Source organism: Dromiciops gliroides, chromosome 4 (genome assembly GCF_019393635.1).
Source record: "Dromiciops gliroides isolate mDroGli1 chromosome 4, mDroGli1.pri, whole genome shotgun sequence".
Classification (NCBI taxonomy): Eukaryota; Metazoa; Chordata; class Mammalia; order Microbiotheria; family Microbiotheriidae; genus Dromiciops; species Dromiciops gliroides.
The window spans coordinates 187527655-187542425 of NC_057864.1; the positions used below are offsets into that span (position 1 = coordinate 187527655).

The 14771-nt window shown below is 40.3% G+C and overlaps 1 protein-coding gene across 1 annotated transcript in view; it reads left to right on the forward strand.

The window, feature by feature from the left end:
* Positions 1 to 14462, forward strand: part of LOC122754822 (beta-1,4 N-acetylgalactosaminyltransferase 2-like) — an 80229-nt gene extending 65767 nt beyond the window's left edge. Inside the window, 7 exon segments of the mRNA XM_044003274.1 lie at positions 4412 to 4436; positions 4439 to 4551; positions 13561 to 13608; positions 13610 to 13781; positions 14245 to 14276; positions 14279 to 14407; positions 14409 to 14462. Coding sequence (XP_043859209.1) covers positions 4412 to 4436; positions 4439 to 4551; positions 13561 to 13608; positions 13610 to 13781; positions 14245 to 14276; positions 14279 to 14407; positions 14409 to 14462 — 573 coding nt within the window.
* The last annotated feature ends 309 nt before the right edge of the window (positions 14463 to 14771 follow it).

The window sequence follows — 14771 nt, forward strand, 5'->3', positions numbered from 1 at the left end:
GCACCATGCCAGACTATGAGCTCAGCAGACATTACCAGCCAGGGAGGACAAATATGGACACGGATGCTTTATCTATGCCATTGACAGGCACGTTAGAAATCTTGATATTCTCATTGAAGGGAGGAAAGCAATTTGAAGCATGAAGGGAGCAAGGCCACTGGTGTAAAAAAGTGAACCTGAGAGGCTGTGACCTCTACTAGAGACTGTGCTACCACAGAAATTAAATATAGTGCTGGCCTAATCCTCCCTGTGACAATTGAGATGTACAGTTCTTAAAAAGCACAGCTGTATGGGGGGGCAGCTAGGTGGCGCAGTGGATAAAGCACCGGCCCTGGATTCAGGAGTACCTGAGTTCAAATCCGGCCTCAGACACTTGACACTTACTAGCTGTGTGACCCTGGGCAAGTCACTTAACCCCCATTGCCCCGCAAAAAAAAAAAAAAAAAAAAAAAGCACAGCTGTAAGATAAAGGTTTAGTAGAAGTGATAGAGGCCAAGATTTGGGAGCATTATCCTCAGGGATCTCAAGAATGTCTCTCTGAAGGGGACTCTGTAACTGAGGGAGCAGTGTAATGAAAGAGTGATGAATTTTGAATCAGATGCCCTGACCTTAAATCCAAACACTTCCTCATATTATTCATATGACCTTGGGATGACTTTGCACAGTTCTGCTTCAGTTGAATTCAATTCATGTGTAAGTCAAGACATCATCCTCATGATGTCATTGGCCCTCTTTGAAAACAAAGAATGAACAAGACAAAACAAGAGCAACAACAATAACGGAAACTAACAACAACAACATTTAAGACCTCAGTTTCTTTATCTGTGAAATAAGAGGATTGGAAGAAGACTTCTATTGTCCCTTCCAGTTCTAGGGCCAGTGATCCTAGGCTGGAACTCTGTTATGGAAGATTGAAACTGACTTCTACCTACATGAACTAATCCCTACATAAGATCCAAGAAAGCAAATTGGTCCATTAAAAGCAAAATGCTCCATTGCTATAGAAGATGTCCGCAATGGCAATATAGGCCAAAGAAAAACTCTGCAGCTGGTGTGGGAACAGGTTCTATCACATTTATGAAAGAAGAAACAGACCAAAAGGAAAAGACACACACAAAAAAATAGTGAGTGAAAAAATATTCTTTGATCTGCATTCAGAGTCCATGAGTTCTTTATCTGGATGTGGATAGCACTTTCCATCATGAGTCCATTGTAATTGTCTTGGATCATGAAGTTGCTGAGAAGAGGTAAATCATTCACAGTTGATTATCATACAATGTTGACGTTGCTATGTACAATATTTTCCTGATTCTGCTCATTTCATTTTTTTAATTTAATTTTATTTTTTTTTAGGCAATGGGGGTTAGGTGACTTGCCCCACGGTCACACAGCTAGTAAGTGTCAAGTGTCTGAGGCCAGATTTGAACTCAGGTACTCCTGAATCCAGGGCCGGTGCTTTAACCACTGCTCATTTCATTTTGCATCAGTTCATACAAGTCTTTCCAGGTTTTTCTGAAATCCACCTGCCTCATCATTTCTTATTGCACAATAGGGTCCCATTACATTCATATACTTGTTCAGCCATTCCCTAATTGATGGGCATCGCCTAAGTTTCCAATATATTGTCATGTGGTATATATTTCAATGTGAATGATATACTGGTTTACTATATGCGACTTTGTTATATGACATTTTATACTATGTGCTTGCATGTGAGCTTTATGTGTACTATACTGTAAGCAATTCTAATCTTATAAGGCTGTTAATTGTATTTTATCATGTCTGATTCTGCATGACTCTTTTTGGGGGGAGAGATACTAGAGTGATTTGCCATTTCCTTCTCCAGCTCATTTTACAGATGAGGAAGCTGAGGCAGACAAATAGGAAGAAGTGACTTGCCCAGGGTCACACAGCTAGCAATTGTCTGAAAGCAGATTTGAACTCAGGTCCTTCCTGACTCCAGGCTGGGTGCTCTATATACAGTGCACCCAGGTGGTGCTGGGTACCTAGTGAGCCATCTTGGATGGTTGCCTGTAACTAAGTTATAAACATAGTAATGCATGTTTTATATTGTGTACTTCCAGCTCAACCTGTACATTTGAGGTGATTTGCAAGGACAATAATTTTTTTTTTTTTTACTGAGGAGCCATGGAGAAAAATTACCTGATTTCATTTCTTATGATTATTGGTACCCAGAGGGATTACTCCTTGGAAATACAAAATGGGTTGCTTAGGAACATTGTGTGTCAAGATAATGGAATGTGGTAGATATGGGGATTTAGCGGATACTCAGGGACCCACCTGGAGATTGATCTAAACTGATTGAACTGGGTGAGAGCGACTGACTGCTGACTGGCTTGTAAGCACATCTGGCTGGTACTTAAGAGGGTATTGTTCTCAGAAGCTAAAAACTTTGAACTTTACATCGAGACCACTTTTGGGTCCAGTGAACCAATGAATTTGAATGACGCTAGCCAATCAGCTTGAAGAGCCTCCCATTTCTGGGAAGGGAACATGAAGGAGGAAGTGGATGCTGGCAGAGGAAGGCGTGCTTTTTTTGGTGACATTGGCGTGGTGGCAGAGGACTTCAGAAGTAGGACGTTTAGGAAGGCTAGGATTTCCATGCTATAAGAAATCTGTTTTCAATCTTTCTCTTTCTTTACTATCTTATATCTTTTAATAAACCCTTAAAAACCTAAACTCATTTATCAGTGATTTTAGCCATTTCCCCCCCCCCCAAACTGGGGTGAGGGTCAGATTAGAACCCACATTTAGATTTTTAAATTACACAATTGTCTGCTGCCTAGGCATGATTCCAGATGCCAGATAATTCCTTACTGTCTGTGTTAGGGGAAGGATACATAAGGTTCAAGACTCTCTTCAGGGAGAGAAGAGGTAGGGGAGGGAGGGACAGAGACAACTTTGGGAAGCAGCAGGGCATGTAGAGGAGCACTTCTTAACCCCCACTTTTCAGCTTGCTTTTTTTTTTAGTGAGGCAATTGGGGTTAAGTGCACTTGCCCAGGGTCACACAGCTAGTAAGTGTTAAGTGTCTGAGGAGATCTGAGTGGCCACCTTATAGCCCCTTCTGTGGCTCCCTAGAAGGCAGCAAAGTCTCCTTTGCAGAGGGGTGGACAAGATTCTCAGATATCAATCAAAGTCCCTAGATTTAGAGCTGGAAGAAATCTAGAGACTATCTGCCCTACCCTCTAATGTTCACAGATTAGAAAACTGAAGTTCAGAGATGTTAAGTGACTTGCTCAAGGTCACACAGGTAGGAAGTGATAGGGTCAGGGTTTGAACCAGGTCTTTTGATCCAAAGCCAATGTCTTTCTTTTTTTTTTTTTCTTTGATTTTTTTTTCAATTAACAAATATTTATTTTCTTACCTTCACATCCCTGCCCCATTGGAGAAAAAAAACCTCAAACTTTTGTAATAAGTATAGCATAATTAAGCAAAGTAAATTCTTTTATTGGCCATCTCCAAAAAGAAAAAATCTCTCTAACTTCTTGTTATTGGGTTTTTTGTTTGTTTTTTTGGTTTTTTGGTGAGGCAATTGGGGTTAAGTGACTTGCCCGGGGTCACACAGGTAGTAAGTGTTAAGTGTCTGAGGCCGGATTTGAACTCAGGTCTTCCTGACTCCAGGGCTGGTGCTCTATCCACTGCACCACCTAGCTGCCCCAAAATCTCTCTACATCTTGAGTCCACTGCCTTTCTGTCAGGAGGTAGGTAGCATGCTTCATCATTGAGCCTCCAGAATCTTGGCTGGTCATCTACATTGGTCAGGGTCCTTAAGTCTTTGGCAGTGGTCTTTCCATTTTTTTTTTCTGGTGAGGCAATTGGAGTTAAGTGACTTGCCCAGGGCCACACAGCTAGTGTCAAGGGTCTGAGGCCGGATTTGAACTCAGGTCCTCCTGAATCCAGGGCCCGTGTTCTATCCACTGCGCCGCCTAGCTGCCCCAGTCTTTCCATTTTTACCAAGCTCTCTCTCAAACTGCTTGGATTCTATCTGGTATCAGAGTGGTTGGAATCACAAGGCAAGAATTCATATTGGTGGATAGTCTTCTGAGAGGGGAGGTTTGAAAAAAAGAAAAGCAGGTGGTCAGTAGAGGCAGAAAAGACATCTAGTTTTCAGCTGAAATAAAGCAGAGACAGTACATGGGTGAGTTAGTGCTGGCATACCTAAGCCCAGCAGGCCTGGCAAAAGCCTGATGACTCTGGAGCCAGCACGGTGAATGGCTGTCCCAAAAGGCTAGAGACTGAACCGAAAGCAGACTTCCCACCCCCCCCACCCCCACCCCAACTTGACCTGGCAACAGAAATAGTTTGCTCCCATCTTTGTGGTAAGAAGGGCTGAGAATGAGTCTAATTGCTTAGTTTCTCTTGTTCTTTACTTTGCTGTTTCCATGCCAGGGCTGGTTTGCGGGAAGAAATCTGGCCTATCTCAGGTCACTACCAAGTATGTGCTGTGGATAGATGATGACTTTCTTTTCACCAAAAAGACGAAGATTGAGCTTCTGGTAGACGTTTTAGACAAAACAGAGCTGGATGTGGTAAGAGACACTTCCTCCTTAATTCCTACCCTGGCCTCCCGACCTCTCCTCCCTTCCTCCCTCCCTCCCTTCCTTCCTTCCTTCCTTCTTTTCTTCTTCCTCCTTCCCTCCTATCCATCCCTGTCTTCCTTCCTATTTTTCTTTCTTCTTTCCTCTTTCCTTTCCTTCTTCCTTCCTTCCTTCCTTCCTTCCTTCCTTCCTTCCTTCCTTCCTTCCTTCCTTCCTTCCTTCCTTCCTCATTGATAACAAATATTTGCTGAGCACTCAACTTGGCACACACTCCATTTTATTTAGTCAGACAGTGGTGTGGCACAATGTGGCATATAGTGGCATGGGTTCTATGATCCTGACCTGGGGTCAGATAATTCGGGTTTGAATTCTACCTCCAACACTAGCTTTGTGCCCATAGGAAGATTATTTCAAACTTTCTAAGCCTGTCTGTGGCTCTGAAAATTGGCTGATGGTCCTTGTTTTACCAACCCTACTGGTTTATTATGAGGAAAGTGCTTTTTAGAGCTAAAAACACTATGTAAACAATTCACCATATTGTTGGGGGAGGGGGGAATGGAGATGATGAAAGGCTTCATGAAAGAGGTGGAACTTGAGCTGGTACCTGAAAGATAGATAGAATATCAGTCATTGGGGAAAGGAGCAGAGAAAATATTTTAGACATGAGCAAAGAGACACATGTAAAAACACAGACAGAAACCAGTTTGAGGAACTTAATTTTTCTGTGACTTCCATCTGAACCCACTTGAGCCCAACAGTCTAAGACATGACCCCTGACCATAAGGAGCTTACAGACTGGTTGGGAGATGACTTATCAAGACAAAACATTTAAGAAATAATACAAAATGGAACTCAGGAGTCAGTCACTAGAGATCCCCTTGTGTCCATAAATAAATGAATACATGGAACATGTAAATTCTTTGAGAGTTGGTATAGAATACAGGTATTCCCAGTACCTGGCACATAGTAGGTGCTTAATAAACATGTAGGCATTCAGAAAAAGAACTATGTAGTCTGAATGCAGATTTAAGTATACTATTTTCACTTTTGTTGTTTTTTTTTGCTATTGTTCTTGTTTCTTGCATTTTTTCCTTTTCTTCTGATTCTTCTCTTAAAACATGACTAAAGTGGAAATATGTTTAACATGATTGTAATGTATAACCTATATCAGATGCTTGCTGTCCTCAGGAGGGGTGTGGGAAAGGAGGGTAGGAGAAAAATTTGGGACTCAAATAATATCTTTACATGTAATTGGAAAAAATTAAAAAGAAAAAATAATAAAAAACCCCAAAACCAAAAAAAAAATGTGTAGAGTTGGTTGATGAATACTGATTTGTACCCATAATAAAGACTGAGGAGGAGAAGTTTTTTTTTTTTTTTAAAGGGGAGCCCAGGAGAGAATGGTCATTGTGAAAAGTAAGAGTCAGGATGATTCCTTCCAGGTGCAGAGACACATTTCATCTTTTTTCTGCTTAAGATCATAGAGATGGAAATGGCCTTGGAGGTGACTTATTCCAACCTCTTTCTCATTTTATAGATGAGGAACAGTTCCTTAAAAAGGTGCCTCAGGGGGGCGGCTAGGTGGCGAAGTGGATAAAGCACCGGCCCTGGATTCAGGAGTATCCTGAGTTCAAAATCCAGCCTCAGACACTTGACACTTACTGGCTGTGTGACCCTGGGCAAGTCACTTAACCCCATTGCCCCGTTTAAAAAAAAAAAAAAGGTGCCTCAGGTCATGTTGTTCACTGGGCAGGCAGAAAGAAGCAGAGGTAGGATTCTGAAACTGGGTCCCTTTGGCTCCAAGTTCAAAAGTCTTTCCATCGCACAACTCTGCTCTTTCTTCTCATCTCCTCCTCTTGAGCAGTGAATGGGTGGGACATTACCGGACTGACCTAGAAGCAACAGAATGGAGGAGCACAGACAGAAGGCAGGAAAAAATTGGTAGATTCCAAGCACTGGTATTTTAGTATTGGCTCCGATGACCAACAAGAGGTTGGAAAGGCACAAGAACTATAATCAATTATCAGCAAGTAGTTGTTAAGTGCTTACTGTGCACCAGGCACTATGTCAAATTCTAGGGGTACAGAGAGAAAGCAAAAACAGTATTTTCCTTCAAGTTACATTCAAGTGAGAGAGGGGAGGTAATATGTATATTATACATATATGTGTATGTAGGTCTGTGACTATCTACCTATCCATTTATATATTTGTGTGGATAGAGAGATAAATAGAAAGAGAGTGACAGAGAGACAGAGAGACAGAGACAGAGACAGAGAGAAGGTAACATTTTAACACAGGCACCTAGGTGTGTGTGCATTGGGGGGGGGAGCCTCTTGTAGATGGTGAGGCTCTAGTTGAATCTTTTTTTTCTTTTTTCTTTTCTTTTTTTTTTTTTTCCTTTGGGTGCTCTAGGTGAATCTTGAAGGAAACCAGGGATTCTAAAAAGCAGAGACGTTGAATAAAAGTACTTCAGATATAAAAGACAGCCAGTCCAAAGGAATAGAGATGAGAGATGGAGACATTATATATGAGAAGGCCAAGTGGGTCCAAATGGATAGGCTGTATGGAGGGAAGTAATATGTAGGAAAAGTGGAAAGACAGGGTAGGATGAGTTGGTGAAGAGCTTTAAATGCCAAACAGAGAAGTTTATATTTTATTCCAGAGGCAACAGGAGCCACTGGTGGTTATTGAGAAGTTGGTGACCATGGTCAGACCTGAGCTTTAGGAAAATCACTCTTGGCATCTGTGTGAAGGATGGATTGTGGTGAGAGGAAGCTTGAGGTCGGGAGATGAATCAGAAGAGCTGTTTCCATAATGTGAGGCAGAGATTGATGATGGACTGACAGTAAGGTGGTGGCTGTGTGACTGTAGAAAAGGGGACTTAGATGAAAAGAATGGAGATACAGACGACTACATCTGTTGACTGATTGGATATGAGGGGAGCATAAGAGTGACGGAATCCAGGATAACACCCGAGATTTCCAAACATGGGCCACTAGATGGTGGTGTCCTGAACAGTAATCACAAAGTTCTAAAGAATTTTAAAAAATATTACTCTGTTTTGGTATAATTGGTATTATAGCAGGATTTGTGCCAATCCAAAAGGGCATTTTGAAACTCCATTCTGAGCATGCTCATTCCTTTTCAAAATCATGCAAGAAAAATCTTTCAAAAGGAAGGTTGAAAATTGTTTTTTACATGTAATTGGAAAAACTAAATCACTACCATTTTTTAAAACCATGCAAGACATCAGCATTATTTTTTGCCATGGAGTTCATTATTAGGTAGTACTTCTGGAGTTTATGTTGAATGAATTACAAAAATATTAAGCACTTACTATGTGCTGAGCACTATGCTTTTGAGAATTGCCTGTCTATCATATTTTGATTATTTGTCTGTTGGAGAATGACTCTTGTTATTTCATATTTGTATCAATTCTCTATTATCTTGAATATAGAATTCATCAGAAAAAAATTTATTATAAATATTCCTCCCCACCCCCACCAGTTAGCTGTTTTCCTTCTAACTATAATCGATCTTATGAGTGCAAAAGTTTTCCAATTTTATGTATCACATGTGTTGCCCATGTAGATTATTTGTACGTTCACATGGGTTGTCTAAATGCAGCTCTTGGGAAGACATTGATAGATGTCTCTGGAATCTTGACTACCTCTCTCCATGGGAAATTCAGATTCCTACCTGGAGGAGAGCAGGAAAATGGGTCATAAGTCTGTTTGCTCTGTTTTCCTTTGAAAGAAAGAGAATTACTGGACTAGAATTATATCTTTCTCTTTCCCCCTGCTCCCATACCTAAATATTGCTGGTACATGGGCATGTTTCCTCTCCAACGGCAATAGTTCCACTGACCATAATCTTCCTTAAAGGGGAAAGGAGTAGTGCCAAGCTTACACCCTCATGTTTGACTCCTTCACAAAAAACAGTAATGAATAGTGAATGACAAGAAACCCCATTTATCCAATCAAATAGCAAACAGAAATTGGAGAAGTTATATAGGTTGGAATATAACAGAAAATAGAGAATGACTCAGTCCTCCCACCAGGAGTAAGACATCTCAGCTCAACCAAGAGAGGGAGAAGCATCATTTTCATCTGGAGAGAATTCCCTGAAGTGGAAATCAGGGACATATTGAGGAGTTGGCTCTCTCTGCATCCCCCAAATCTTTTCTCTCTCTCCATGATTCTCTCTCCAAACAGAGTCTGGAATGACACATGTCCTCTCTCAAAGCAAGAAATAATGAAAAAAGTTATCTCTTTTCCAAAGCTCTCATACCAACTTAACCCTTCATATAGACACATTGTGTTGAGTCATCACTATCTCCACCAGTGAGGAAAGTCTTATGTAGATGTTTTCACATTTGAAAAACTTGGTTACATTTATGTAATCAAATGGTCTGCTTAATTTCCTGTGATCCTCTCTCTCTTAAAAGTATTTAATTTCCTATATTCATAATTTGCTTATGATATGGCTTTTTGTATCTATGTCATGTATTCATTTAGAGCTTATTGTGGTATATAGTGTGAAATGTTGGTCTAAGCCTAATTTTTGCCAGACTGCATTATAATTTTCCCAGCAGTTTTGGGCAAATAATGAATCCTTACTACAGTGATTGATGTCTCTAGGTTCATGCTTGTTTAATTGTATTTAATTAACATAAAATTACATGTTTAATTACTTCTGGACCTTGCTTACCTAATCTGTTTTACTGATCAACTTTTCTATTTTAAAACAGTACCAATTTGTTCCAATGATTATTGCTTTATACTACAATGTGGAACATAGTTATGCTTGTCTCCCTTCCCAATTTTAAAAATTATTTCCCTTTAGGTCCTTGGCAATTTGTTTTCCATATGAATTTCTCATTATTTTGTATAGGACTAGAATGTAATCCTTTAGTAGGTTGGCATTTCACTAAGTCAATATATTAATTTAAGTAGCATTGTAACTTTTAAATATTGTCATGGCTCAATTGTGAACAGTTAATATTTTTCCAATCATTTGTCTTCTTTTATGTGTAGAGTATTTTAGTTTTATTGATATAATTCCTGTGTATGTTATATTGGTAGACTCTCAGATATTTTATAATCCCATAGTTATTTTGAATAGAATTTATTTTCTATCTCTTTCTTCTGGGTTTTGTTGGTAATATTTGGAAAAGCTGATGATGTTGTGGGTTTATATTTATATTTTGCTATTTTACTGAAGTTTTGAATTGTTTCAATTAATTCTTAGTTGACTCTCTGGAGTCCTCTATGTATTTTATCTACAAAAGTGATCAGTGTGTTTCTTCTTTGCCTATGCTTATTCCCTCAAAAATTTTTCTTGTTTTATCATCATAGCTAGTCTTTTTGCCATAATAATGGCAACGATGGAGATCTTACTTTACTTTATATTTTTATTTTTCAGTTTACAAGAGCCTCTAGTTTTTCTCCATTATAGTTAGTGCTAGCTTTTGGTTTTAGATAAATACTGTGCACTGTATTTTATTTATTTATCTATTTATTTGTTTGTGTGTTTATTTAAATTTATTTAAATTTTATTATTGCCCAGGGCCACACAGCTAGTAAGTGTCAAGTGTCTGAAGTCAAATTTGAACTCAGGTCCTCTTGAATCAGGGCTGGTGCTTTATCCACTGCACCACCTAGCTGCCCCTTACTGCTGTACTGTATTAAGGAAAGGTTTTTAATTCTTATGTTTTTAGTTGTTTTGTTTTGTTTTTTTAACATAAAAGGATGTTTGGTGATGATTTTCAAGATTCTTAAATTCTCATTCCTCAACTTCTTTTTTTTTTCCCAGTGAATTGGGGTTTTTTTTTTGGTTTTTTGTTGTTGTTGTTGTTGTTTGTTTTTTTTTAGTGAGGCAATTGGGGTTAAGTGACTTGCCCAGAGTCACACAGCTAGTAAGTATTAAGTGTCTGAGGTCGGATTTGAACTCAGGTGCTCCCGACTCCAGGGTCGGTGCTCTATCCACTGTGCCACCTAGCTGCCCCAGTGAATTGTTTTAATAGTAGATGACTTTGCATTTTCTCCATTCTTTCAGTTCTTTAACTTTATTCAAATTTTTCTTGCCTCATGGAGTTGTTGAATTTTGGTTGCTTCTCACTACTTGGGTAACCATTACCTGCTTTCTATGCTAAACTGCTTATTCTCTTTATAACTTTTTCCTCCAGAGCTTTTTGTTGTTGAGTCATTTTCAGTTATGTCAACTCTTTGTGATCCCATTTGGAGTTTTCTTGGCAGAGATACAGGAGTGTCTTGCCATTTCCTTCTCTAGCTCATTTTTACAGATGAGGAAACTGAGGCAAACAGGGTTAAGTGACTTGCCCAGAGTTGCACAGCTGGTAGTTGCCATTTCCTTCTCCAGCTCATTTGACAGATGAGGATACTGAAGCAAACTGAGGGTTAAGTGACTTGCCCAGGGCATCACACAGCAAGGAAGGGTCTGAGGCCAGAGTTTTTTACTTCAATTCTAGCTTCATTTTTTTTTCATTTTTTTTTTTTTTTAGTGAGGCAATTGGGGTTAAGTGACTTGCCAGGGTCACACAGCTAGTAAGTGTTAAGTGTTGAGGCCGGATTTGAACTCAGGTACTCCTGATTCCAGGGCCGGTGCTCTATCCACTGCGCCACCTAGCTGCCCCTCTAGCTTCATTTTTAAAAATCTCTTGCTTCATTTCTTCCAACTCTTCTCATAATCCCTGTGGCCAAACATTATTTTTTAAAAAATGAGACTCTACTTCACCTTGTCTTGAGGATACTCTCTTCTGTGTTTACCTCCTGGGCCTCTTTAAACCTAGAGTATTCTTTGTTGTACTCAGCATTTTCTTCTGTTTACTCATATTGCTAGTCTTGGCTTCTGGGACTTTGTGCTTGGGCCAGACTGTTTATTCCTCGACTACTAGATAGGATCATCAGTCCATGTTTGGTCCTGCCCCTCTGTAGTCTGAATGCTGTTGCTTCTGCCATTTTAGATTCAGTGATTTGGACTAAATCCAGTCCTCTGTAGTCAAACCTTGACTTTTGGCTCAGTTGCCTGGTGGCTGGATTGAAAATTTTGGCCTCAGAATTAAGAATTTCTGATTGCCTCTGCTACATGCATATATCTGTAGTTAATTATTTGTAAATGTGGTTTCTCTCTTCACTCAGTAGGGCACAGGTTCCTTGAGGGTAGGATCAATCTCTTGCCTAGCACAGTACCTGTCACATAGTAGGTACTTTACAAATTATTGTTGATAAGGAATGATAATGTATAATAATAATGATAATGATACTAGGTACATAGCACTTTATAGCTTGCAAAACACTGTCATTTGAGCCTCCACAGTCTTGTGAGGTAGGTATGACAGGTCCTTATTATCCTCATTTTACAGATGAGGAAACTGAGATTTCAGGTTAGATGACTTGTCAGCTATTAAGTAACAGAGCAAAGGACACAGCGCAGAATTGTCCAATAGGTAATTCGTCTTTTATACCCTCTCCCCACTTCCACTCGAGACCCCACACCCCACCTATGCCTTCCTTTCCTCAAGGTACTATTCTGTACGTTGTTGCCTTTGAGCTGTGTTTCTCACCTCCTAGATAGTGTTGGCATTTTTCTTGTTGATGGTAGCACAAACTGTGATGCTTTAGCAGAATGGGAAGGAGTGAGATTAAGGGAACATGACCGCTACCACTTCCCGATATATGGGTCTTTCCCTGAACTGATGATCTAAGTCAGGCAGTCAGATTGCCTGACTCCCTTGACATCCTGAGCTTTGCATCCCATTGGCTTGTAACCTGCTTTCATCTTTGGATTTGCCCTTGGGTCCATTCCTCTCTAGTATCTGTTGCCTTCTTATCCACTTCCCTTGTCCCCACTGTCCTCCTTACCCAGAGTCTCATTCTCCCTATTACACTCATATTGCTGTAGTTTTTATCTGAAGTACCAGCCCCTGATCTCTGGTACCTCTTTCCCACGAGGGTTCCATCTAGCCTTGGATTTGTAAGACTGGTGGCCTGGCCCTTTGGATTGGGCTTCCTGTCACCTAGACAGGTCAGGAACCATCTTAGGGGGCTAGTATAAACAAATACAAATAACTCTCTGATGGCTGGCATGTGTTGGGGTGGAGGAAAATGTTGCCCTCTGTCTCTACCAGACACTTAATGCGCTAAACTCTGTCAAGAATAGTTAATCGGGAGCAGCTAGGTGGTGCAATGGATAAGCCACTGGCCAGGATTCAGGAGTACCTGAGTTCAAATTTGGCTCAGACACTTGACACTTACTAGCTGTGTAACCCTGGGCAAGTCACTTAACCCCCACTGCCCTGTTAAAAAAAAAAAAGAATAGGTTAAATCCCGAACCCCTTGGTTTAGAGTTAGCATTCCTCAGACTGGGGTAAGTAAAATATAGATGGGTAATAAGAATTTGTACTTAAGTTCCTACTATGTGCCAGGCACTGTGCTAAGCTCATTACAAATCTTCATATTTGATCCTCAAAACAAACTTTGAGGTAGATTCTATAATAACCCCCATTTTACTGTTGAGGAAACTGAGGTAGACAGAGTTAGTTGACTTGCCTAGGGTCATGGAAGTACCAAGTGTCTGAGGCTAGATTTGACCTTGTCTTCCTGACTCCAGATCTAGCACTCTACCTCCTTGTGCCAGCTAGCTGCCTAGAATAGTCCCAAAGGTGTTCTCAGAAATCAGAGCTGTAGTACACCAAATAGTAATTGGAGCATGGTGACAACAGTAGGGATAATTGAAATGTCCTTACCTTGTTGGATAGAAAAAGTAGAGCATGGATGGGAAGGGAGGTGGAGGGGGGGGGGTCAGCTACTGTGAGTTTTAAGAATCTGGGAGTCCTTGAGCTGAGTGGATGGGTAGACCAACAGAATCATCATGGCAATAATTACACAAAATATTTCTGAAAGGTTTTCCAGGAGAGGCAAGTTGGTGCTGAGCCCATTAAGTTCATTAATGCCAATTTTTCTGTCTTTCCTTGGGTAGGTAGGTGGGCAGTGTGGCTGGAATTCATTCCAGTTCAAGCTGCTGCTGGCCCCAAGGGGAAGATGGCAGCTGCATTCACAATCGAATGGGATCCTTCCAGGACTTGGATGGTTTTCCCAATTGTGTGATAACAAGTGGCACTGTTAATTTCTTCCTGGCCCACACAGAGAAGCTCCGTGGAGTTGGCTTTGATCCCAGGTTGCAGAGAGTAGCACATTCAGGTAAGGAAGCTAGGCTGAGGTTAAAAATTAGCTAGTATTAAAAAAATTTTTTTAAATTAGCTAGTATTTCAGGGAACACACTATTTTCTTTAAACCATGTTTCCAAACATCCTCTACCCTAAACTGAAGAGCTTGTCTGTTTCCTTGTTCTTTCCCACCTTGTGAGTCTCTAAAATCTGTTTCTATGCTCTTTAAACAGACCCCCTCCCCTGCCTTCCTGGGGTCCTGAATTTCTCTTTTACTCCTCAGACTTGAGATCTAGAACTTTTAACCTGGAAGTCTGCATTTTTCTCTTTGTCTATGTCCATCAGACTAGGAAGCCCTAAGGACTGACTATTTTCTTTTTCACCTGACTCCCCTAACATGGGACTCTTGCCTGAAGAGGGTGGCCAATACTAGCTATTTCTACCTTTTTGGCCCAAAGCTTATCAGCTCAATTCTCTCTGTTTTCTCTTCCTTGTAGAATTTTTCATTGATGGTTTGGGGAGTCTCCGAAGTATGGATCTAGTTCAGATGTGATAGTTCATCACCAACCCAGAGACACGACAGGTGGCCCAGACAAATCTCCCTTGAAGAAATCTACAGATGGTCCGGACCAACTCCTAAGGCCAGAGATCCAGTTCAAGCGTAGCCCTTCACTTCTTCAAGAACATTCTACATTGCTATTTACCCAGGGCCTGAGGGTGTTGTAATGAATGAAGAATAGGTTATGGGGGACATGACCAAGGGGGCCAAGCCACTCAATAAGAGAGACAATAAAGAATAGACCAAAAAAAAAAAGAATAGACCAATACGTGGAATAATGTGTTTATATGTAATGTATAATACATAATATTTTATATATTGTATAACATTATATTATATAAATATCAATGTATATATTATATATATGTGGACTATAAAGTATAGGCCATACAATTGTGTCAATTGATAGGAGGGGAGGCTAGAATAAATAATTTGGTAAAAATGGCTTCATGCATGGATCAGTTA